Consider the following 24,601-nt stretch of genomic DNA (forward strand, 5'->3'; position numbering starts at 1 on the left):
TTCATAGTTATGCCATTCGGTTTGACGAAGGCACCAGTAGTTTTCATGGATCACATGAATCGAGTGTTCCATCAATAACTGGATAAATTTATCCTAGTTTTCATAGATGATATTCTCATCTATTCGAAGAATGAGAAGGAGCGCCAAAACATTTGAGAACGATGTTGGAAACGCTAAGAGTTGAGAAGCTTTTTGCCAAATTCACCAAGTGCGAGTTTTGGTTGAACGAAGTAACTTTTCTAGGACATATTGTATCATCCGAAGGAATTAAAGTTGACCCCGTCAAGGTACAAGTTGTACATGAGTAAAGATCACCAGCTACGCCTAACGAGATTCGCAACTTTTTAGGTTTAGCAGGATACTATCAGAGGTTTATTAAAGGATTTTCCATGATAGCAAGACCGAGAAAAGAAGTTAAGTACAATTGGAAAGAGGAGTGTAAAGAGAGTTTTTAAGAGCTTAAAGGAAATTGACTACAGCACCAGTGCTGCTAGTCCCGGAAATGGATAAAGAGTATACCATCTACACAGATGCGTCAAAGAATGGGCTAGGATGTGTTTTGATGCAAGAAGGAAGAGTTATAGTCTATGCATCACGACAACTTAGATCCCACGAGATAAATTATCCAATGCATGATTTAGAGCTTGCAGCCGTTGTGCATGCCCTGAAAATTTGGAGACATCATCTCTACGGAGTTAGATGTGAGATTTTCACGGACCACAAAACTTTGAAATACTTTTTCAAGCATAAGGATATTAACATGAGGCAAATGAGATGGCTCGAATTAGTAAAGGATGTTAACTGCGACATTAACTATCACCCTGGCAAGGCCAATGTAGTAGCCGATGCATTGAGCCGAAAGGTCTCGTCAAAGTTAGGATGTCTTCTTATGAGAGAGGATGAGCTTATAAAGGACTTTGACAAGATGAGGATAGAGATGATAAAACCACCAGGGACGATAGCAAGTATTGTTGCGACGATGCCTAGTTTGAGGAAAATGGTGATTGAAGCACAAGGAAAGATGAGACAATGAACAAGTTACGAGAAAGGATAAGAGCAGGAGATCTCAAGAGTTACAAAAAAAAAAAAAAAAAAAAAAATCAGACAATGCTATCTTATTTAAGGGGAGAAGATGCATTCCCCGCGATGATGAACTTAAGAATACGATCATGGGTGAGACTCATGACACGCCTTACACCGCCCACCCAGGAGGCACAAAGATGTATCAGGTTGTAAAAAAATAGATTTTTGTGGGACGGAATGAAATGAGACATAGCTTCGTTTGTAGAGCGATGCTTAGCTTGTCAGCAAGTGAAAGCATTACACCAACGACCCTATGGGAAGTTAAAACCGTTGGAGATTCCCGAGTGGAAATGGGATCACATAGCGAGGGATTTTGTGATAGCTTTACCGAAAAGTCAAAGAGGAAATACAACAATTTGGGTGATTGTAGATCGACTAACAAAATATGCACATTTCATACCGATCCTAATCGCGTATGGACCAGATAAGTTAGCACAATTGTATGTTCGTGACATTATAAGATTTCATTGAGTACCAGTGTAGATCACCTCAAAAAAAAAAAAAAAAAAAATTACATCACGTTTTTGGATGAGTTACAGAAAGAGTTGGGTACAAGGATGAATTTTAGCATAGCAGACGATAGAAGATATGATAAGAACTACTATCCTTGATAGAGGAGTAAATCGGGAGAATGTGTTGCCACTAATTGAGTTTGCATATAAGACGTGAGACAAAGTTTCGAGATAGGAGACAAAGTTTTCTTGAAGGTTTCACCCTCAAAGGGGATGAATAGATTTGGAGTTAAAGGACAGCTTAGACCCAGAGTTATAAGTCCTTACGAGATATTGCAAAAGATAGGTCCAATAGCGTATAGGTTGGTTTTGTCACCTAGCTTTGGAAATGTGCATAACGTGTTTCACGTGTCACAATTGAGAGGATATATATTTTCGGCAATTGAGTTATGAAGAGAGACCTCAGATGATGTTAGATCATAAAATTCGGCAATTGAGTAATAAGTCGATTGCATTGGATAAGGTCCAATGGAGATATGATAGTTAAGAAAGAAGTGGAAAGAGAGCTTGAGGATAAGATGTGAGAGAAGTACCCGATACATTTACAAGAGGTACAAATTTCGGGACGAAATTTATTTTAAGGGGGAAGGTATGTAATACCCGGGCTTTTGATGACGTGTTTAATTGCTTAAGTTTGAGTAAGTAGGGTATAAGATCCCTTGTTTGATTACTTTGTATAGAGATGAGGAGTTATATGAAGTTTTGTTGTTATATTTTAAAGATGTTGAGATGTTCTTTTGATGATGTGAGGATGATGTGTGATTTTATATCCGTAATTGAGTTTGAGTATTTGAATAATTTGAGATAATTATTTGAATGAGAACGGTGAACTCGGAAGTGAGATCTGAGTCCGTTAAGACGTTTTTGAAATTTTTGACTTTTTGACGATGAATAGTAAAATACTGCTATTTCGTCTTTTTGTCGACTTTCAAAATCTTACGTGCATGTCGTCGAGAAATATTCTTAATTTTTCGATACGAGTCCAATAATGAAAGTTTTTATTTTTGGACGACGAGTGAATAGTAAATCGGGATTTCTCGATAAACGAACCGAGCTCGTTTATCAGAATTTCGAGAACGAGCTTGCATTTTCTATATTTATATAGAATTACGAGTGTAATGAAAGTGAGTAGGAGTTAAGAGGGTGAGTAACGAAGAATGTGGGTAATTAGTCGTTAAAACGAGACGAAACGGGATATTTAACGACTAACGGGTTAATATCTTAAATATCTAAGGCTACCCCACCAAAACTGAAAGATATTATGGACTAGATTAGGATATATTTGATATATTCTAATACTAAGTAAGACAGTTCAAGTGTGAATTCCTTAGTCGTAATTGTTGACTCAAGTGTGAATTCCTTAGTCGTAATTGTTGACTAAGGAAGACAAGACAATTTAGAATTGTCTTCTTCGCTTATAAATAAGGGAGCTTGGTCTTACGAATCGATATATGAAAATATACGAAAACATTAGCTTAGAGCTTTTGACTTCCGATTTGAGCACCGAGACGAGCGCCGATCATCTTTTCGATCACGTATCTAAGTAGGTAAGATCTCTACCTACGTTTTGATGGTTTTCTTTTCGATTTTCGTCGACGTCGAAAAACGTCGATTCTCGACTTTATTTTGAAACGACGTCGGATCGTCGTGAAATTTTAGTATGTTGTTCTTGGGTAGATGTTGAGCATGTTTAATGAAGGGAGTAAGAACGGAACGAACTGTAGCTATGAAACCCATGAGGGCAGCCCCGTTTTTCACATATTAGCTTGTCTTTCGATTTTTGTTTGATCGTTTTGACTTGATATTTGTGCTTAGGGGTATGCTAGAATCGATATATATTAAATTCGTATTTTTCCAAGCACGAAAATTGTATAAGTTTTTAGAGTATGATTATTTAAATTCGTGAAGTTTGGGACGTTGCATAATGAATATTATTGCGTATATGTGTTCTACGATATCACATGAGCATGCTAATTGATTTACAATTTATGGATGATAATTGTTGAACGAAATTAAAACTGGAATTCTGTCAAAATTTTACAGCAGTTTCAAGCTTATGTTTCGATGAGTTTTCATTGCTTGATGGCTCTGAAATTTTAGTATGTTTATCTATGATATGTGTATTTCGTTGCTGCAAAATTTCATGTCTTTTGGATGATGTTTGCTATTTTAAAGATATTTTGAAAAATCCTTGACAGAATCTGTCAACTATTGGTAGACTTCACAAAAACGTTTATATCTATTAATCCATGAAGGATTTTGCATCACCGTTTTTTTTAAACGAAACTAGACTTCAATAATTTTCTAAAAACATAAGATTTCGATTTTTATGACCTCTGAAACAGAGCAGTTTATTATTTCAAAAATGCCCTGTTCTGCTGTCATATTTGTCCAACAGTAAAAGTGTATGAGTTTCATTGTTTATTTGGCAGATCATATGAACGTTTTCTCTTGTGAAAATTTAACCAAATCTTCAAGGATACCTTTAGTTTTGGATGATTAAATTTGATGGAATTTTATTAAGGTTTGCCTTGGTTTCTAATGGCCTAAACAAAATTGGCAGAAACTGTCAATCTTTGACAGCCTGCACTAAAAGAGCAATATCTCCAAAAACCTTTAACCTTTTTGGTTAACTACCATTTTTAGAGTGAACTACACTTCATGAAGTTTTTGAGATCAATTGGTATGATAGTTTATGATGATTGAGTTGGTTGTTATGAATTTTTAAAGATGACACAAAAACAGCAAAACTTTCTAGAAAACAACTTGATTATATTTGTTTTGATGGATGATACGATATGACTAAATGGTGTGAGTTGTGAGAGTTATGATTAACGCACATAAATGTTGGTATCTGACACTCGAACAATTGGTGTCGAGTATAAATGATAGTTTACTGATAAAGAGTTTTGATGATTTTGAATTGTTTGGTTTGCGTTGAAAAGATGTCAAGATGTTAAGTTTTGAGTCGAGAGACGAGTTCACGTAGTGAGATTCACGCGTTGAAATCTCGTGGCTGACATTATATATGAATAGGTCATGCCGAAATTTTTAGTGAAATTAGAATTTGAGCATAGTCAATTCTTGTTGACCCGTGACTCAAATACATGCCTAATGGAAAGTTTAACTTTCTAATCGGTTAATTAGACGAGATGAGAGCGAATAGATCTGCTAAGAAAGTGGACTTTTCGATGTGTTAAATATTTCTTTTAATTGAAGCGCTGCTAATTATAACATAAGGATGTTATAATTAATGAGTAATGACGGGAGATAATAATTGTTATATTGATTAACAATCAAGAGAGATGAACATTAGAGATACTAATGTTTCATAAAAGAGATTAGATTATTAATCGAGGTTTCTTTTATAACTTCTCACCAATTCTTCATAACGATGAAGGTCCTTTTGGGAAGTAACGACTTGAGGGAGAGAGTGACGTTACTCATTGATACAGAGACACAACGAGGTGGGCATTACTTTTACTATACGTATATAGAGATCCCCTGCGTGTCGTAGGCCTCTTATACGAATGAATGCATGAGATGATTTAACTGTTAATTTCAGTTTTATATATATCTATCAAATGAGTTTAATGTTACATTTGAGCAAGTTATTTCGTTACAAAATATTTGAGTTAAAGTTATTTCAAGTATTGTCTTGCCATAAAATGTTTAAATTTTAGTATGATATCTATCTGCTTTGGCTTTGCCAATGATGCAATCGAATTCGGGTCCTGAGCAGTTGATAGCTATCCTGCCAGGGCTAGTGTACACCAGTGACCGTGAGTCATCTAGCGGGTTGGCCGGTCAAGTGACCGTGAGAGGTGGCCACCTCTCCGGCACACAGTTTCAGATATGATAGATTACAAAAGAACTTAGTCTGATCAGACGAACTTAAGAATCACAAATGAATTTAGTAAGCTTGGGCCTTTTTAGCGAAAAACTCCCTTGCTGTACTGTTTATGATGGCATCACAATTTACAGTTTTGAAGCATGTATTTTTATACCTAGGCATACGTGCCCACTGAGTGCTTTTGTACTCAGCCCTGCATATGTTTTCTAAATGTGCAGGTTGAGCTGATGTGATGATGGTGCTGCAATGAGCGGAGTCTCCAGGGTTGTTAATAAATAGTTAACCTGTCTAGAATATGTCTTCATACATATGTCTAGCTACTTTCCGCTGCAAGATGTTGTTGATGTTATAGTATGTTATGTCATACTTTGAGTCTTAAGAGAATGGTTTCATATGATGTATAACTTGATTAATGATATTAATTAAGTTTTATGTTGTCTTTCATAGACTGTTCAAAAGAGTATTAATGAGTAAATACGATGATTTTTCTTAAGTTAAGTAAGATTTACGGTTTCAAATGATGCCCCTTTCTTTCCCTTATTCTTTAACCCCATCCCTAGTCGTAGATCACTCGGCTTAACTATCCTTAGTTAAGGCGGGCTGTGACAATTATCGTGTTACAAAAGAATGTCTACAAATATTTCAAAGATAATAATACATGAATCCTTTTTTGTTGAATTGATTAATCATTTGCTTAAATCAATAAATATGAAAATAATTATAAGGTAATAATTCAACAAAATTAATTACAAGTAATTAAAATTTAAAAAATAAAAGATACCGACCAATCATTTAGTAATTAATTTGTCAAGATAAGTTGAAAATTAGTGAAGTTCAAAATGAAACAAATAAGGCCATGTGTAAATTATTTACATAAAAAATTTCTAAAATATGTTATGATATATTATTATTTTCTTGATTTTAATTTTAATTGAATTATAAGTTATAACAAATAAAGAAAATTGTACGTGTTTGAATTTCTTCAAAATTATTGTTGCTCTCTAAATATGATAACTTTTTTTTATTAGGGTTAAGTATCAAATTCTCCCATATCGATGCTCGGTTTTGATTAAGGTGTAGCTAAAGAATTTTAGAGATCAACTGAAATATTAGAAAGAGAAAATAAAAAAGAGATGAAATTAGAATGATATATAATGAAAAAAAAATCATAATTAAGTTATTTTTATAATAATGAGTGTTACTTATAAGAAAATCATAAAAAAATCTAACGTAGATGAACTCATCTTTTTAGAAGCTTATAACCTACTTAATTTTATAGCTTATAAGTTTTTTAAGAGCTTATTTTGCTAAACACTTTGAAGGACCTTATAAGCTCCTAAATAGCTTTTAAGTTGTTAGTATTTACAGGGTGTTTGGCTGAGCTTAACTGTAATATAAAAAACTTAAATGTTAAAATGTACTATAAAATTGACATACCATGTGTTGCACGGGCTTTAGAGTGTAGCCGATGAATTTTAATCATTAATGTGATAGAATAGACACTACTTAAAAATCGTTGATTACCGACGGCGAAATGCCGTCGGTAACAAAAGACGGCCGCCGGTAACTAGTGTTACTGGCGGCGATAACGGCGGCAAGATCCCGCCGCTAAACGGTTCGTCGGCAACGACAATAACGGCGGCGAATATCCGCTGTCGGCAGTTAACGGCGGCGATGCCGCCGGAATTGTCGCCGTTAAACGGCGGAGCAAAGCCGGAGAACTAGCGGCGGCATCCACCGCCGCTAGTTACCGAGGGCGATTATGCCGTCGGTAGAGAGCCACCGGAGTCCGGCGGACCCCTGCCGGAAAACTAGCGACGGCGATTACCGCCGCTAAGTGGCGGCGGCATAACGCCGTCGGTAACGGGGTACGGCCGTCCGGTGGTTCTTTGCCGGAGGAAGGCCGGGTATTTACCGAGGGCTATACGCCGTCGGTAACTACCGACGGCGTTTTGCCCACGGTAATGTTTTTAATTTTATTTATTTTATTTTATTTTATTTTATTTTATTTATTTATTTATTTATTTATATAATTGTATATTGTATATCCACAATTTATTTCCGTATTTATACGGTATTGCATACTTTAGACGAACTTCCCAGTCGGCGACCCGACTTTCCAGTGGGTCACCCATCTTGCTTGTGCTCTGTGTCAAGCACGCTTAACTTTGAAATTCTTTTCGAGTGGTCACCAGTACAGAACACTCGTATTATTGATATATCTACATCTATTAATTCATTTAAATGCTATATACTCACTCATATAATTATAATCTTTGAATATGTGGAGATAATACCTGAAATATGTTGTTAATTAGTGATCGAGTTCGTTTCGGTCCTTATTTTTATCGTCGGTAAAATATTTAATTAATATTTAATTATTAATTAATTAATTAATTTTTTTTTTTTTAACATTAATACACCAAAAGTGTTTTAATTTTGGTTATTATAATGTGATTTGAATTTATTTGTTTATGTTAAATGCAATCATCATCATCATTGTCATAAATATATAAAACATATATAGTTTTAATAATTAAAGCACTTGAAATATATAGTTCAATAAAACATAAATTTGAAAAGAAAGTGCAAATGTAATTTTGTTTGAAAACATAAATATAAGTCTAGCATGGTAATAAAAGACGGAAAGTTCTAAGCATCATCATCATCATCATCATCATCATCATCATCATCATCATCGGCATCAGGGTGTGGAGGTGGCTGAGCATTATACATCCTCATAAACGCCTCCAATTGAGCCATGCGGTCCTGCATCTGTTGGCGTTGTGCTTGCTCTGCCGCCATGCGCTCCTCCATCTGTTGGCGTTGTGCTTGCTCTGCCGCCAATCGCTCCTCCAGCGTGGTGATCCGTGTCTCATAAAGCTGTTGAGACACCGCAGAACTGCCCGTGCTGCGGATAGACCCCCTACTAGCCTGACTCTGCCCGACACTCCCGACGCCGTAGATCCGTGACCTATCCGGATGCACCACCTCCAAATACACCTCATCTAGCCGTTCCTGTCGTCCTGTGGCAGCGGCCAGTCGATGAACCTCGGCCTAATTCATACATAACAATGCATAATTGTTAGAAAATAAATACATTCACTAAATATTTGAATAAACTTAAACACTTACGTCAATTCTTGCATCTCTCTCCGACGTATAACTTCCGTCGGCGTACATGTGGAGGCGGAGGAAGGTGGCATAGTTCGGTGCATCCTGGGGAGTATCAGGCTCCAAGCTCTGTATATGCATTTATATAAGATAAATAAGTTATATTAGTCAAGATATTAATTTAATTTATATACTTAATTATTTGTTAATTACATACCATATATTGCTGCAGGATACGAGTTGACTGGGACCCGCCCACGTGCCTACTGATCCCTGTACCCTCCCCATCGAGCTTGGACATCCGGTTGGCACGTGCTCGATCTGAAACAGCCTCAACCTCGGGACGATGCCAGTAATCCCGGAGTCCAGTCCAAAAATCGGGAGTCATCCAGACGGGTCTAGACATCTCTCTCCCTTGGCGAGTACACTGCTTGAGGTCTGACTTGTAGTCGCTCATCATGTCGGAGTACCTTTTGCGGGCGTTTTTCACCCACATTTTCCTCACGTCACGCTCATCACCGGGCTGCCACAGAAACTCTTTCTGTTGAAAGAAAGAGAATTAATTTAATATCAAACATTTTAACAATTTAATATGATATATTTATATGTACTATAAATTTAATTGTACCTATAATTCATCAAAAAATTTATCCTTCATCGCCGGGGGCGTCAACTTCCATGTGTACCCGCCTGGGTTATCAAACATCTTAAATGTGCGCGTGCAAGCTTTCGACAGGCCGGAGGGCTCCAACAAAACACTGTGTACAAGTAATTTTATCACTTAATCATGGTGTACGAGAAACAGTAATTTAATCTAAAATACTTACCCAGTCGTAGGATGCCTCTGAAATACCGTCCTCCCATAGTGGTCCTAATTTACTAAGCCTATACTAGGTCTACCCGGCCCCCCAATGTCGAAGTAATAATACAATACAAATAAAAGCAATAAAAATCATGGTAATTAAATTAAAAACAATCATTTGTTGGGAGAAGATCCTTAAGAAATAATCAATTTCTATCCCAAAGGGAGAAGATCCTTAAGAAATTGATTAAATCTATCCCACAATATATATAATAACATAACATTTCATAAACACATAGCACCTAACATTTAATTTAACAAAATTATCCAACATATATAAATTATTCTAACAAACAACTTAAACTAATTGATTAAAATTAATCATGCTTCATAATTTAAAATTAAACTAACAACATATACTAATTGATTAATATAATTTAAAATTAATCATGCTTCAATTGATATAATTTAAATTTATTCATGCTTCATATAATTTATTTATAAACAAAGCCAATTATAAATTAATTATTAACTATATATAACAAATAAATCTATTTAATTAACATATAAATACATAAATAATTAAATAAATAATTAAACAAGAGAAGCGTACGGTGGTGGTTTCCGGCGGGTGTCGTGAAGAAAGCGGCGAAACGAAATCGTCGAACTAAAATAAATAATATAAGTTAAAATTTAAAAATTATATATATATATATATATATAATTAAAATGAGATCTAGAGAGAGAGAGAGAGAAAGAGAGTTATCTGGGCGGCTGGCACGGCGGCGGTCGGCGGCGGGGTTCGGCGGCGGTGGTCAGCTGGTGGAAGCAGCAGGCAGCAGCAGCAGGGGCGAAGCGGCGGGGGGTGGGGGGGATCTGTTCTGCGCAAAAGTGAAAAAAGGAGGTTACGCGTGCCCTAATATTCGACATTACCGACGGCAATTGCCGCCGCTAGCTAGCGACGGCACAAACGCCGTCGGTAATTGTGTTAATTTAATGTTTTATTATATATTCGAAATTTACCGGCGGCGTCGCCGTCGCTAGTTAACGGCGGCGAGTTTGCCGTTGGTAACTGGCCGGTAATTTCGAAAGTTCGAATCGCCTGGAATGCCGCCGTTAGCTACCGACGACAAAATCGCCGCCGGTAGTTTTCGCCGGTAAAAACGCGTTTTTTTGTAGTGAGAAATATAGGCCCAGGTTTAGAGTTTACCGTTTAGAGTGCAGCTGAAATATTAGAGAGACAAAATCGAAAAGAGATGAAATGAGAATGAAATATAATGAAAAAAAATCATAATTGCGTTATTTTTATAATAATGAGTATTACTTATAATAAAATAAGAAAAAAAAAAAAAAACTTAGCGTAGAGGAACTTAATTTTTTAGAAGGTTAAAACCTGTTTATAAGCTCTTTAAAAGTTTATTTTGCCATACACTTTGGAAAACCTTACAAGCTCCTGAATAGTTTATAAGTTGTTTAATATTCACATGTGTTTGGTTGAACTTAATTGTAATATAAAAAATTTAAATACTAAAATGTATAACCGTGGGGCCACACTAGTTTTCATATAAAGCTGAAAAATATCTCATCAATCGGTGCTGTGTCAATTCTATAATTAATGAAAAGACGATAAAAGTAAAGGGTTGATTTAATTGAAGTGTAGAGATATTGAGTTGATGAGCACCCTAGACGGTAAGTTTTCAGTAATGAATTTCGTCAAAGTTTAATGCGTGGGAGCAAGAAAGCGTATGATTATCGCCATCAATTTTCCGCTTTCTTATATCCTTATTTGATGGCCTTACTGTTATTACTACAAGTTCCCAAGTCTGCATAAATTTCCCTCCTAACATTAAATAAGAGGTGGTCCTTCATCTTACTAATTCACTATCACTTCAAACAATCCAAATAATTTTTTTTTTTGAGAACACAATCCAAATAATATTATTTACATTATATTCATATTTCATATTAATTACTCCACTAATATATGGGGTGGCAATCTCATAATTAAAAGGTTATGCATTAATTCCATTAATACTTTTAGATCGAGCCTTGATATATATATAATGAGGTGGTCTTGGGTATATTCGGGTGTACCGTACACCCGGGTTGACTCGTACTCAAATTCTGACCCGCATCATGATTTAAATCTGTATCCTAATTCAAGTTTGATCAAGCAATTCTGTAACGATCACCAACGGTCTTGTAATTGACACTGTTTGTAATTGACACTATTATGTTATACAAATGACACTGCGTATAAATTAATGACACTATAACATTGTAAATGACACTGTGTATAATTGACACTATTCAGAAATATAAATGACATTTTCTGTAATTGACACTATAAAATTGTAAATGACACTATAATATTTTAAATAACACTATAAGACTGAAAATGACATTATAACATTTTAAAATGTTACAGTGTCATTTATATTATTGAATAATGTAAATTATAAGTAGTGTCATTTGTATAACTGAATAATATCATTTACATGATTTGGATCAGGATGCGAATTTAAATTAGCATGCGAATAGGATTTGAGTACGAATCTATACACCCGAGTGTACAAGAGATTTTGTGACGTATAATTATAAACCAAAGTTAATTAGGTGTCGTCGCGCACATCATAATTTTTTAGCGCTATTTTATTTGATTTATCAATTTTTGTATAAAAATGATTTTTATACAGTGCGCATCTCGAATAATGGTCGGGCATTGAAAGATCAGCTATGGCCCAAAAGTTGGTTAAATTCGGACTAATACCAAATCAAATTATATATGTACCTTTCCAACCCAAACCAAATATTAGGGATTTTAGTCATCAATATTGCTTATGGTAAAAATAAAAATTAAAAAAAATATATTAAAAATAATCACGGACGGAAATTTTTGTTTGCTTTGGACTAGAAATAATCTGGACCAATTATCTCGCATGTGATTTATTTCCATTCCTAATAACGTGAATAAATATATTTGCAGTATTTAATTATTGTTATTTTAATTCATTTAAATTAGGAAATAGAAATTGAGGATCAAATCTCACTTACCGTACATGCATAAATAAGTGATATAGCAATATGGTTACCACACTACGTACAAATGCTATTTTTTATTTTATTTAGCCATTAATTATATAATATTAAACAAATCGGCCAAAACAAACACACACACACACATATTAAGTGAATTGAATCCAAAAACTTTTTATTCTATATAGGAGTAAGGGAGCGGTAAATTTCGAAATAGAGGCATCTTCAAACAATACATTTTTTACCTCAAAAAAAAAAAAAAACAATACATTTTTATTTTGGATTTACCATTTTTTTTGTTTTTTTTATATTGTGAAAATCTGCAACCGATATTTTTGGTGTGTATTGGATAAAACCCGGCCCTATGTACAGTATAGTCTAAAAATGAGGAAACTGTTTTATTTCTTCATTTGATATTAAGTTAAATTAGATATATATGTAGAACAAGCTCAAAAGAAATATTAAATATATGTAGAAAAACAAATTTTGATGATTCGGTTAAGGATAGATACTCTACACAATATACTAACCAAAGTGATGGTATATACTTTTTAAAAAATTTAATTTTTTGAAATAAATATTAAATATAATTCATAGTATTATAATAAATTTTATTTTTATAAAAAAAATATTTTTAAAATAATAGATATAAGCATGGGACACAGTGGCACACATAAAATCGTGGGACACTAGATCTCATACCTAAGTTGCCCATATCACCATATCGGTTTGAATTTATAATTCCCAAATTTGAAATAGATGGAAAAAGGGTCGGCCCCAAATTTCCTTTAATGTGTCACAATTCACAAATCACAATCAGCAATACTGCTTGCCCAAAATTATTTGACTTTAATTTCTTATTCAAATTTGCGAATAACAATGTACAAATTAATGATGCATGTATCGCGATAGCAAAGGGCGAAACACGAGAAATAAGATGAAAGTATAACACATGAATGGCGGCGAAACTATATGGGAACGGGTTATGGAAAACCAAACAAGAATATTATAAATTGACAAGCACGTTCCATGCAAATGCTGCATTCATCATGCAAACATGGCTCTCAATATCATCCCCAGCTTCAACAAAATCGCCCTCTTCTTTTACATTTTTCTCAAATATCTGAAAAACCCTAACACCAAGAATCTCCACAGCGATGCGACGACCTCAACGACACAACCCGAGTTTCAAGAATTCCGGTTTCTCGGCCAGAAACCAGACCTCGAAAACCGGGTTGTGATCTTCGACGTCGAAAAAGCCCTACTCAAATCTTCCTCACTTTTCCCTTACTTCATGCTTGTAGCTTTTGAAGCTGGCAGCCCAATAAGGTCACTCATTCTCCTCCTTCTCTATCCTTTGATTAGGGTTTTGGCTGAAGGTTTCGCCTTCAAGGCCATGGTGATGATCTGCTTTCTGGGGTTAAAGAGCGAGAGATTTAAAGAAGGGAAATCCGTCCTCCCTAAGTTCTTCCTAGAAGACGTCGGGATGGAAAGCTTTCTTGCCATACGAAGAGCGAAGACAACGGTTGCAGTGAGCAGTTTGCCTCAAATCATGGTGGAAAGCTTCTTGATAGATTATCTAGACGTAGACTTCGTTGTTGGAAGAGATCTCAAACTCTTCCATGGCTATTTCTTGGGATTTATGGAACAAAGAAGAGAGCCTTCTTTAGATGGTGTAATCACTTCCAGCGCCATTGGATTTTGTAGCTCGAAGCTGCAGCCTTTCCCAAATCGACTCTTTTCGAGTTGCAAGGTGCAAATCTACTTTTTCTTTTCTTTTCTTTTTAAGATGTTTAATTTTTAATTTGTTGTAATTTGGAGTTGGAATTGCAGGAGATTTACTTAGTGAGCGATGAAGAAAGGAGAAATTGGCATCAACTTGCAAGAGATTCATACCCTAAACCGCTCATCCTTCACGACGGGAGGTTGGCTTTCCGGCCAACATTCGCGGCCGCGGCCGCCATGTTCGCGTGGCTCCCGTTTGGATTCGCCCTCGCCGTTGCCAGAGCAATCGTCTTCTTCGCAGCTCCGCCGAAAATCGCGCTCTGGCTCCTGCACTTGCTCGGAATGCAGCTTAGGGTTTCCAAGTCAAAGGCCTTCTCCAATTCGGTCGTGAACAGAAAGCTCCTTGGCAAGGGCATATTATACGTCTGCAATCACCGGACGCTATTTGACCCGGTCTTCATTTACTACAGCCTCGAGACGCCGTTGACCGCGGTCACCTACGGGCTGAGTAGGGTCTCGGAGACCGTGTCGGTAATCGACACCGTCCGCCTGACGAGGAACCGGGCCCGGGACGCCGAGCTGATGCGTCGGGTGCTGGGCCGGGGCGGGGATCTCGTGGTGTGCCCCGAGGGGACCACGTGCAGGGAGGCGTATCTGCTGAGATTTAGCCCTTTGTTTGCGGAGATAAGCGACGAGATATTCCCCGTGGCCGTGGACTGCCGCGTGGGCATGTTCTACGGGACGACAGCTGGCGGGTCCAAGTGGATGGATCCGTTGTTCTTCCTTATGAATCCGCGGGTGAGCTATGCGGTTCGGTTTCTAGATGTGGTGCGTGGAGCCAATGATGGTGGTGATGGAGAGTCGAGATTCGTGGTGGCAAATTTGGTGCAAAATCAGATAGCGAAGGCGTTAGGCTTTACGTGCACAAAGGTTACAAGGAAAGATAAGTACTTGATTTTGGCAGGAAATGATGGCAACTATTAATGATTTGTAGACATATATAATTAGTAACGTGAAATACATATAACTTCTTTAATTGAATTTATTATAGTACAAGTTTAAGTATGTATTGAATGTTGTTCTTGTTGTGCAGTTTATTTTATATATATTAAGGAAATTATAATGTTTTTAGATTAATTGTACACAAAAGCAACACTCAATACATATTGTATTAATTTCTCATATGTCGGTATGTGAGTTCAGGAAAACAAGAATTAGTTATATGTTCTGAATTTATAATTCAGAGGTTGGGAAGTTTTGAGATCATATGAGAAAATATAACGTCATATATGTTTAATTTGGTTCCTAATTAACTATCTGGTACTGGTGTATACGATGAGCTAGAGTACATCTACAGAATTATGAAAAGTGATAAAACAAATACAGTAAAATATAGTATAAACCAACGCCTAGGATATCAGTTTTGTGATGAAATTTTGAAAATAGGCTTTCTTAGTTCAAAATACAAAGTTTTTTTTAACTTTAAATTGAATTTTCGACACTAGCAAATTCTCCTGTCAGATACCATGCGGGCGAAGTCAACCCACGTCCGTCCCATCCCAACCCATCTAACAAAATATTATTAAAGTATCATTTCTATGTATTAAAAGTCATTACAAAATTATCATTCACATTTAAAAAAATATCAATTAGTATTAAGTAAAATATCATTTTATATCCTCATTTATGTGCATAATGCCGTTTGTTATTGATAAAAATGTCACTTGTTAACAGTGTCACTTATTACTAGCAAATACTATATGTATAGTATCATTTACGTATAGTAACTAGTTCGGATCTGCATGGTATAGCTGGCCTCACAAGAGACCAGCTCTGGGAGCTCTGGTCCTTTAAATTTTAATTAATCAAATAAATATTTTTTGGGGAAAAAAAATCTCTATCGATTCAAAAAGCGATTTCCCTTTAGAAAGGAAATTGATGAAATGCTGGATGACAGCTGTGAGATTTGCATAGTTCTATATTACGCAGTTTTTTTTGTTTTTTTCAGTTTTTGGTTTTAGACTTAGTTATTAATACCCCCCCCCCCCCCCCCCCCCCAAATGCATGAGAGCCAAAAATGCGTGAGATTCCTTACTCTATGCAATAGATTATATGTAACCATATATTTAAATGTAGGGTCATTGATAATCTCCAATCAGAAAATGTAATTAAAGCCGAAAATGATTGATTGTTACTAATTCTCAGCAACTTGCAGCCTGCTGCATCGGCACAAGTTCTATCCAAAAATTATCACGTAAAATTGTAAGGGAAATTTACAAGAAAATGGAGAAATTATAAATAAAGTGTATGCATTTCGACAGCTTGAATCAGGTCCATATCGATAAGCATTTAATTAGCGATCGCAGAAAGGATCAATAGTTGTGAGTTTGTTTGGGTTTTTGGTTTGATATCTATGTTACATGTGCCATGCCAATTAATTAAGTGTTTAAAACCGTTTCCCATATCAAAATTATCGGAACCAGGAACCGAGTTAAGGCAACCCGACCCCGAAATCATTTATGGCGCGCGTATTAGAGATGTCAATTGAGCCGGACCGAATCGTGTTCATACATACATACATACATATATACATACAAAGGCGTGGATTGAAAGCTCAACTGAATTGGGGCTCTTCAGAAGAGGAGATGCCCAAAAATAAACGAATAAAAAGGTGGCCGATGCTGATCTGATAATTTACAAATACATAGGTAAAACTGCTATAACATTAAAGCAGAATAAAAGAATCGACAGTCCTAGACTTTTGTTTTTTTCTTTGTTTTTTTCCTTTTTTTTTCTCGACGGATTCCTAAGAGCAAAACTATACGGATTCGATCTGCCTCAAGAGGAGGAGGGCTCAGTCTGCTGCCACAAATGTCTTCTCCTCGTAATATTTCTTCTCACTTGCTTCTTTCTTCGCATTTCGTTTCTGTAACAAAACCACCCTTACTCATATAACCACACATTTAACAAGTAATCAGCTCAACCAATACTCATGTATATCACAAACTAGCAATTGATTTTCACCAATTGATACCCAAACTACGAGAAACTATACAAATCCCTATCCGCCAACAATTTTTTGGTACTCGAAAGCTGGGATCATCATGAATTTTACATGGCTTCAGCTCATTTTCACATACTTGTTTTCAAATACTGGAAAATGTGTCCTGACAGATTTACTTAGTTTCTCCTAGTTTGGGCATCAATTAGTCAAAGTTGATAGTTCGAGATAGAACTAAAAAGACAATAATAGTTACGGATATATTTGACTACTTAGCATATTCAAAATGTTGCATCATCTTTAACTGTATATGTTAATGTCGAGGAAGGGGGAAAAATCGGATAAAACAAGTAACCCTACTTCTATCAGCTTCATTTATATTATACTCAAGAACTTTCTAGAAAATTGAATGTCCAAACGGCTCCAACCTAGGTAGAAATATGTTAGAGAAGGATATACCAAATAAATCTCGTGATTGGCAATAATCCTCTCTGCTATTGAAGTGGTAGTGATGTCCTTGGGGCTCTCCAGCGTTTGGAAAATCCCCATAGATTTTGGAACCGCGTAAGGATCTGTTTTCCCCTGCATAACATAATTGCCATTTTTAGCATTGTGCTTTCATCATATACCTGTAGCTTGAATACGCTATCATATCCAATACACAAGTAAGAAATGATTCAACTTACATTCAAGAAAGGGTTCTTCTCAGCTACTGTCCCATGTACGACCAAAGATATGTTGAACGTGGTCATCTATAACATGCCAAACATTAGAAAATATTACAAAATATGAATATACATCCAAAACCATCCCAAGCAAGTCTAAAATTAAAGTAAAGACATGATCGAAGTTCAAAAGCAAGGCACCATTTGCATTTAACACATTTGTTTTGACAGCAAAAAACAAAACTAAGTAATATGCAGAAACACCTTACCACATCTTTCGTGACTTCCCAAGGTGCACCAATGATGACCTCATCAACATAACGGCATGCCAACACACTAAGGCTACGTTCGTGGAGATTCATCAGTGGGTAACGACTGCCACGAAGTTCACTGCAGCAAAGGAAACCATGAGCATGACTAACAGTGAGGCTAAAACATGTCTGGCTCTGGGATTTGATAAAAATTGAGGAGTATTTATGAGAATGTTAATTTAATCAGAGTAAAGTCACAACAGTTACACAGAGTACACGATCCATACCTCACAGTGTGGTCAGGATAAACACCAACAAGAAGGAAATCACCAAGTGCCCTGGCACTCTTTAGAATCTGTAAACAGAAAAGCAAAATTTGAGTCTAGTGGGGAACAGTAGGCAAGTATTTTCTATTTTTAACGTTCTAACTTCCTACTTACACGTTTCAAAATTTGTTTTTTCCTTACTAAAACTTGAAACCCGAAGCGCAAAGGATAGTCGTAAGCAAACCATCCAAGAAAAATACCACACCCTAAACAGGTAAATATTCAGTTTGAATGATCCTATTTAGAAGCTATTAGTTTATGAATTCCTTATGGTTGTCATCAGAAGCACGATGTAGATTATATTATCTAATGCAGAAACACAAGGTAAACAAAAGCTATATCTAGTTGAAAAAAGAGTTCCGAGAACTGAAGCTTCAAAAAGTTCTAGAATACCTCCACGTGTCCAGCATGGAAAAGATCAAAAGCACCATCGATGTACACAACGCGGGAATTTGGTCCTGGACCCTGAAATTGATCAGAAAAAAGAATTTTACCAGCAAATCCTTCAGCCAAAAGAGGGAAGAATCTATGTCAAATTGCCTATTTGAAGAAAACACCACAACGTAACCACTCTGTTATCGGTTGCTACTACGTAACTGGATGTGAATCATGTGATTATCTGACCACGTTAGAATACAATTTAAAACCTGCGTTCTTTTTCAATTCTTTTGGTGTAACTCTATCTACATTCTACAAAGAATCTGGTCTTAAAAGAAACAAAAAGGAGATCATAAAAGCATATTAACTTTCTTCCATCGTTATGGTTTTTTAGGAATAACATAGAGAAGTTCTATAATCTGGTGTCTGGAGCTTATATATTTTATTAGAGACAAAAGCCTATACTTTATGGTTCCTTTAACCACTTACCAATTGAGAGCACGCAGAAACCTGGAAATTTGGTTGCCAAAACTTATATTTCATTATAGACAGGATACGGTTTCTATATTCTAGTTACTGTTCCTTGACCCGCACCATATATGTCTATAAGAGCATTAAAATTTCTGAATATGGAATTTAACAAATATGAAAGACAACCAAGTTTCATAGGTCACCTACATAGGCTGTGGGAAACAGACTCATACTAGTATTAAAGATCTACAGTTGCCATTTTCAGCAGGATAGTATAAGTTAAGAGATGCAAACATACCTTGCCATTTGAAAATTGCACAATTCTTCTTGAAGTAGGTAGGAAACTCGAAACTTGGACACCCTTTGCTTGGACTTTGTTAACCGTGTTGCTGTTTAAGTTTTCACTTTCATTTGCTTGAGATGATTCTGAGCATAGTTTGTCAACATTAGCATCCTTCACCCACGAAAGTATTCTTCCTACATACATATCAAATCAGAATAACAATGTGATATAGTCATCAAATCTTAGAGTTTTTGGGAATAGCTCATTTTTAAAAACATTCTAGGAAATAAAAAATCTTAACAAGTTGAGCCAAAAAAAAATCACAATATATTTCATATAGACATGAAAATGAATTGATCATAAACTCATATTAATATCAGGTTGTTAATAGTTGGATGAGGAACACATTCATGACCTGAAACATGAGAGATGTAAACAACACTTGACTGCTTTAGAAAATTAAAAATAATGGACACCTTAAATCATTACAGGATTCTTTCAACAATACCAATTACCAAGTAAGCATTGTTTATCACAAACTAAAAACATAGAATACGAGGAATACAGTACCTACAATATCCGTACTGGAGACACCTTCTGTGCGTTTGATCTGCTTGTAGCGACCAGCTTTCTTGGCTAGAGCATAGGCATCGGTTCCATCAGGAAGAAGACAAGGATCATCACCGTGTATAATATAGTCAATTTTATGCTCCTTGAAAAGTCGGTGCATAAATTCTTCTGTAATTTCATAGGGAGCATTAGGAATGACTTCATCGACCCACTTTAGTCCACTAACAAGTGCCAGCCTGAGAGAAAAAAAAATCCAGCATTTATTCAATTAAAAAATCTATAGATGTATGATAGCATAGGCATTGATGACATGCTGATGGAATATAAAAATGCAAAAGAAACATAAAAACAAACTGCTGAAGCAAACAGAACAAACTGAATCAGTCAGTAAGGTACAGATAGTATGAGTTGACCTCAGGACTTAGAGAGAAGCGGCAGATCTCTTTATTAAATCATATGGAACATTCGTATCAACCAAGTAACACAACTATTTCATTTACCTTTGCAATAGTCAAATCAGTTCATTAATTTCTGCTAGATCAAACAAGGATAAAACACAAATATTCCTACTCTTCACTCTTCAGTTGGAAAGGAAAAGCACTCTTCCGGAAAGTCCAAATGAAACAACACTCTGGGTTCAGGTCTTAACATGATTTAGTTATAACCCTTGAAATTAGGAAGGCAATACTGATAATGCATTGGTACACACGACAAGTGATATCTTATGTAGCCTTTCAGCTACATAACTTTTTGGCCTGACGTTCGATACTCAAGCTTGACACCCAGGAACGAAAATATAGAGTATTTAATAAAGTATTTCAGGTAGAAACTGCTCAACTACAAAACCCGAAAAACAGAAAAACAAACTTCTACAAACCTGCCACTACTGGGCAACCTATGTGGCAAAGAAAGAAACGAAAAGACCACTCACTAGGCTTACGAAGGAGAATCTTCAGAGCATATATAATTCAAGGAAAGAAGAAGAAGAAGAAGCTAAGCTGCGGTGATCAAAAATTAAAGAACTATGGTGGATTCATAGTGAAAGTTGAACGGTGAACTTGAAGGGAAGAGAGCATACTATTTGTAAAAATCAAGAGTTAGATGAATTCATTGCAAATACATACCTCTCCTCCATAGACAAAACTGGAGGGCCTTTATTGGCTATGATCTCTTCATCACTGACAACTCCAACAACTAATTCATCTCCCAGTGCCTTAGCTTGTCTCAGTGCGTTGGCATGACCGTAGTGCATCAGATCAAAACAACCATCCATATATACGCGAACACGTTTCTTTGAGGATTTTTTCTTGTGGAAAACCCTCAAGTCGGGGAAAAGGTGAGGCATAGGTGGAACACCAATCATACCAAAGTAACTTGTTGAGAAACTGAGCAGCGCACAAGTGATCATAATACCACCAAAGAGATGGGGGTAGAAGCAAACCCCATCTTTTATCCAACTGCTGCTCTCGAATTCCATCTGCCTTCTCTTGCTTTGGTCCTTTGTAATCAATACAAGAGGAGACACAAACCTTCAAAGAAATTACACTAAATGTGAGTATACATATAAGTATATTTTCAAACCAAGTACAAATTGCATAACATCCAGTTCTTTTGAATCATATCTGAGTTTTGAGTTAGATCACTAAGTTCGTATAGAAGGATTTGGATGCTACAAATTTCACACCAATAACAAGAAGTTCAATCACTTTAATATTTGAAGGAGTTATTCTCACAATGACCATATCCCAAATCATATCTTCAAATCAAAATGCAACAAAAAGAAGACATGCAGTGAAGAAGGCAAAGTAGATCAACAACAAAATTGAGAAGGAAAATATTGAAACACAACCTGCCAATATCAAAAACAATTCTACTCAGTTATTCGGAAGCATCAAATTTCATCAGACCAATTGAAAATTTGAAGAATAGAACATGAATTTTCGAGGATAAGATTAAGCAAGATCTGCATAAAACATAAGCACCATACGGCAATCTTCACAGAGACACTTCGTTCAAATCAAAGCAGCAAATCTATTCTCCAACCACATCCAAATGTAACCCGACAAGAAATACCAATTTAACAACAATGTCATGACACGCAATGTAAAAGGATTTGACACTCAAATAAAATCGAATTGCAAATTACGAACCAGCGAGAAGCAGAGAAAGGGTTGGTGAGAACTTCGAGAAATTAGAGGAAAAATGTGAAGGTAAATACGCGTATTAGTATACGATTACAGACATACACAAAAATTGAGTAAAAAAACTGGTTCTAAAAAAGATGAAATGAAAAAAAAAATCAGGAAATTTCTCGTTGTTTCTTTGCAATACATGTGGTGGGAAAACAATAAAAAATGAATTTCCATAATGTAAATTGCACAAAAAGCTAAGGCCCATGGCAGAAATCAAGATTCTGCAAGAAATGGGGTGTCCTGTCAGTGGAGAATCTTCACCTTTTTCTTGGTTGGTGCCTCCCGCGTCACCAATTTTCTTGCTTTGGTGGAGATTTACGAATGACAGCCTCGTAATTTCTCTGTAACTGTAAGAAAAATGGTAAACAAGATGGGATCTTCTGTTTCGAAAAAAGAAAACAAAAGAAGGTACCGAAAAGGGAAATAGGGGGGAATCTCAGAATAAGTGGTGATTTATGGGAAGAGAAAAAAGCTTAAATATCTTCAAATTTCCATGGTGACCACAGAATTTGAGCTGAATGGGATTCGGTCGTCGCTCTTAAATGAATAATTTCTTCTCTTAATCTCTAAGAGAAGACAGGTGGGTACGCTGCCTGCGATCTGTTTGATTGCATTTCAAATTTTCTATTCACAACTACGGCTTCGCTATGAGATGAGAAATCAATTAATTGTTTAATTTGACTTACCCCACCTAGTTGACGTATTAAAATTTATAAATTCGAATTCTTAAAAATATTTGTAAAGAATATTTCTTTATCATTATTCATTAATATTAAAATGGTACATGGGTGTCTCACGCCACAAGCATGGTGTGGTGTAGTGGAGTGTCATCGATTGTTTTGACTAATTAGGTTCAAACTTCAAAGTATACATGTTATAATGGTTAAATAACTAATGCACACACCAATTATGTCGATAATTAACCCATACTTATATTTTTCTAGAAATACTTATCTTTTCTTTTTTAATGGGAAAACTTATCTTTTCATCTAAAATACCAAACTGTTGTAGACTAGTGTACAATATTTTGGGTGATTACGTGCTCGATTTTCGCAACTTCTACATGAAGAAAAGGAAGAGAAGATGGGAGGATTCTTTTTGGGGTAATTTCGTTTGGAACACGGCATTTTATCTGATATGAATTTTTTGGTCAAATATTATGGTAAATATATTATCATTATTATTATTAATTGTACTGTATTATTAGAAAGAAAAGAGAAGACGACTTTAATTTTGACATATTCGATCACTGGTTCATAAAATTGAGACCACGACCATAATTCTATTGACCTGAGCTACAAAATCTCCAACCAATTTTTCAATATGGCATCAGTTTGATTATAGAATTCCACCCCAAACAGCCACAAATTCCTATTTTCAGATTTAATGTTTAAATTTAGACTTCAACCTTGCGCTGAAACACTTCGGTCTCGGCTCAACGCTGCGTAAACTTTGCTAACCAATCACTACGAGTATGATGTATAATTAACAATAGGAAGAAGTAATAATAATTCTATATCATGTGGCCCCCTAATATATTTATCACCCTATTTCTTAATTTTGAACTGTTAGCCCTCGACATCTCAAAATGAGTGCAAAATATCTCTTATTCTTGATGGACAATTAATGTACAAAAAATGAACTTTCTTTATTTGACATTTTTAATAAATTTTCATTTTGTCTGATATAATCCTGAAAATATTGTCTCAAGCTTTGTAGAAGCAGACAAGTTTCATGCCTTCGTTTTTTTATTGATTTATTTAGTTTTATTTTTTTTCATCGGGTTTCAATGAATTTTGCTATGTTGAAGAAGAAAATTTTCATTTTTTCTTTAATTTATATATACATGCATTTGATTAATATGGATGCTAATAATTTTAGCAGTTGATATTTTCAAGATTCATATGTGTTATTTAGTAGATGCAATCATGGGTTATAAAACTTTAATAGCTAGGGATCTTATGTGAATTTTGTTATTCTTATTCCTCAATTGGATGTTTATATCCGTAGAATGAGACCCGCTTTTAAAAATAGAAAAAAAAAATGAAAAATGTTGGACGGAGTTAAGTGTCCATCAAGAATAAGGGGGATTTTGTACTCTTTATGAGACGTTGAGGGGCCAACAAGCCCAAAATCAAGAGATGATATGTTAGGGGTTATATGATAGGGGGCTATATGTTACTTCTCCCTTAACAATCCGAATATACCATGAAAAACTTTCAATGATAACTCTCAAACGTACACAAATTGTTAAATTTTCATTTCAAAAAATCTCAAATTATTTATGCAGTGTGATCTTTTAATAAAACATTGTAAAAGTATAATTGTTAACAATGTAT

General features: G+C 35.5%; 2 protein-coding genes across 9 annotated transcripts; one reads left to right on the top strand and one right to left on the bottom strand.

Moving 5' to 3' along the window:
• The first annotated feature begins 13,290 nt into the window (after positions 1-13,290).
• Positions 13,291-15,262, top strand: LOC130988684 (probable glycerol-3-phosphate acyltransferase 2). The gene is made up of 2 exons (XM_057912596.1): positions 13,291-14,153; positions 14,234-15,262. Exons 1-2 carry the CDS (start codon positions 13,458-13,460, stop codon positions 15,107-15,109), a joined length of 1,572 nt encoding a protein of 523 aa, XP_057768579.1. The 5' UTR covers positions 13,291-13,457; the 3' UTR covers positions 15,110-15,262.
• A 1,465-nt stretch (positions 15,263-16,727) lies between these two features.
• On the bottom strand, positions 16,728-22,952 carry LOC130988690 (ethanolamine-phosphate cytidylyltransferase-like). Of its 8 annotated transcripts, none has more exons than XM_057912652.1 (10): positions 22,524-22,952; positions 21,195-21,599; positions 20,071-20,306; positions 19,516-19,694; positions 18,762-18,833; positions 18,330-18,397; positions 18,061-18,181; positions 17,813-17,878; positions 17,586-17,708; positions 16,728-17,051 (listed from the first exon to the last, which is right to left on the bottom strand). In XM_057912652.1, the coding sequence occupies exons 2-10, from the start codon at positions 21,545-21,547 to the stop codon at positions 16,980-16,982; spliced, it is 1,290 nt and encodes a 429-aa protein (XP_057768635.1). In that variant the 5' UTR covers positions 21,548-21,599; positions 22,524-22,952; the 3' UTR covers positions 16,728-16,979. The 8 variants fall into 8 exon arrangements, with proteins under 8 accessions (XP_057768635.1, XP_057768615.1, XP_057768624.1 ...); XM_057912632.1 differs by having other exon boundaries at positions 22,221-22,890; XM_057912641.1 differs by lacking the exon at positions 22,524-22,952 and adding an exon at positions 22,058-22,199.
• Between the last annotated feature and the right edge of the window lie 1,649 nt (positions 22,953-24,601).

The sequence above is a fragment of the Salvia miltiorrhiza genome, chromosome 1 (genome assembly GCF_028751815.1).
Source record: "Salvia miltiorrhiza cultivar Shanhuang (shh) chromosome 1, IMPLAD_Smil_shh, whole genome shotgun sequence".
In the NCBI taxonomy this organism is placed as follows: domain Eukaryota; kingdom Viridiplantae; phylum Streptophyta; class Magnoliopsida; order Lamiales; family Lamiaceae; genus Salvia; species Salvia miltiorrhiza.

Coding starts and splice junctions, on each gene's coding strand:
- LOC130988684 (XM_057912596.1), top strand. CDS start 13,458: ATGGCTCTCAATATCATCCCCAGCTTCAACAAAATCGCCCTCTTCTTT. Junction 14,154..14,233: donor GACTCTTTTCGAGTTGCAAG/GTGCAAATCTAC, acceptor TTGGAATTGCAG/GAGATTTACTTAGTGAGCGA.
- LOC130988690 (XM_057912621.1), bottom strand. CDS start 21,547: ATGGAATTCGAGAGCAGCAGTTGGATAAAAGATGGGGTTTGCTTCTAC. Junction 20,307..21,194: donor GTTTTGTCTATGGAGGAGAG/GTATGTATTTGC, acceptor TTTTTCTCTCAG/GCTGGCACTTGTTAGTGGAC. Junction 19,695..20,070: donor CTCCAGTACGGATATTGTAG/GTACTGTATTCC, acceptor ATATGTATGTAG/GAAGAATACTTTCGTGGGTG.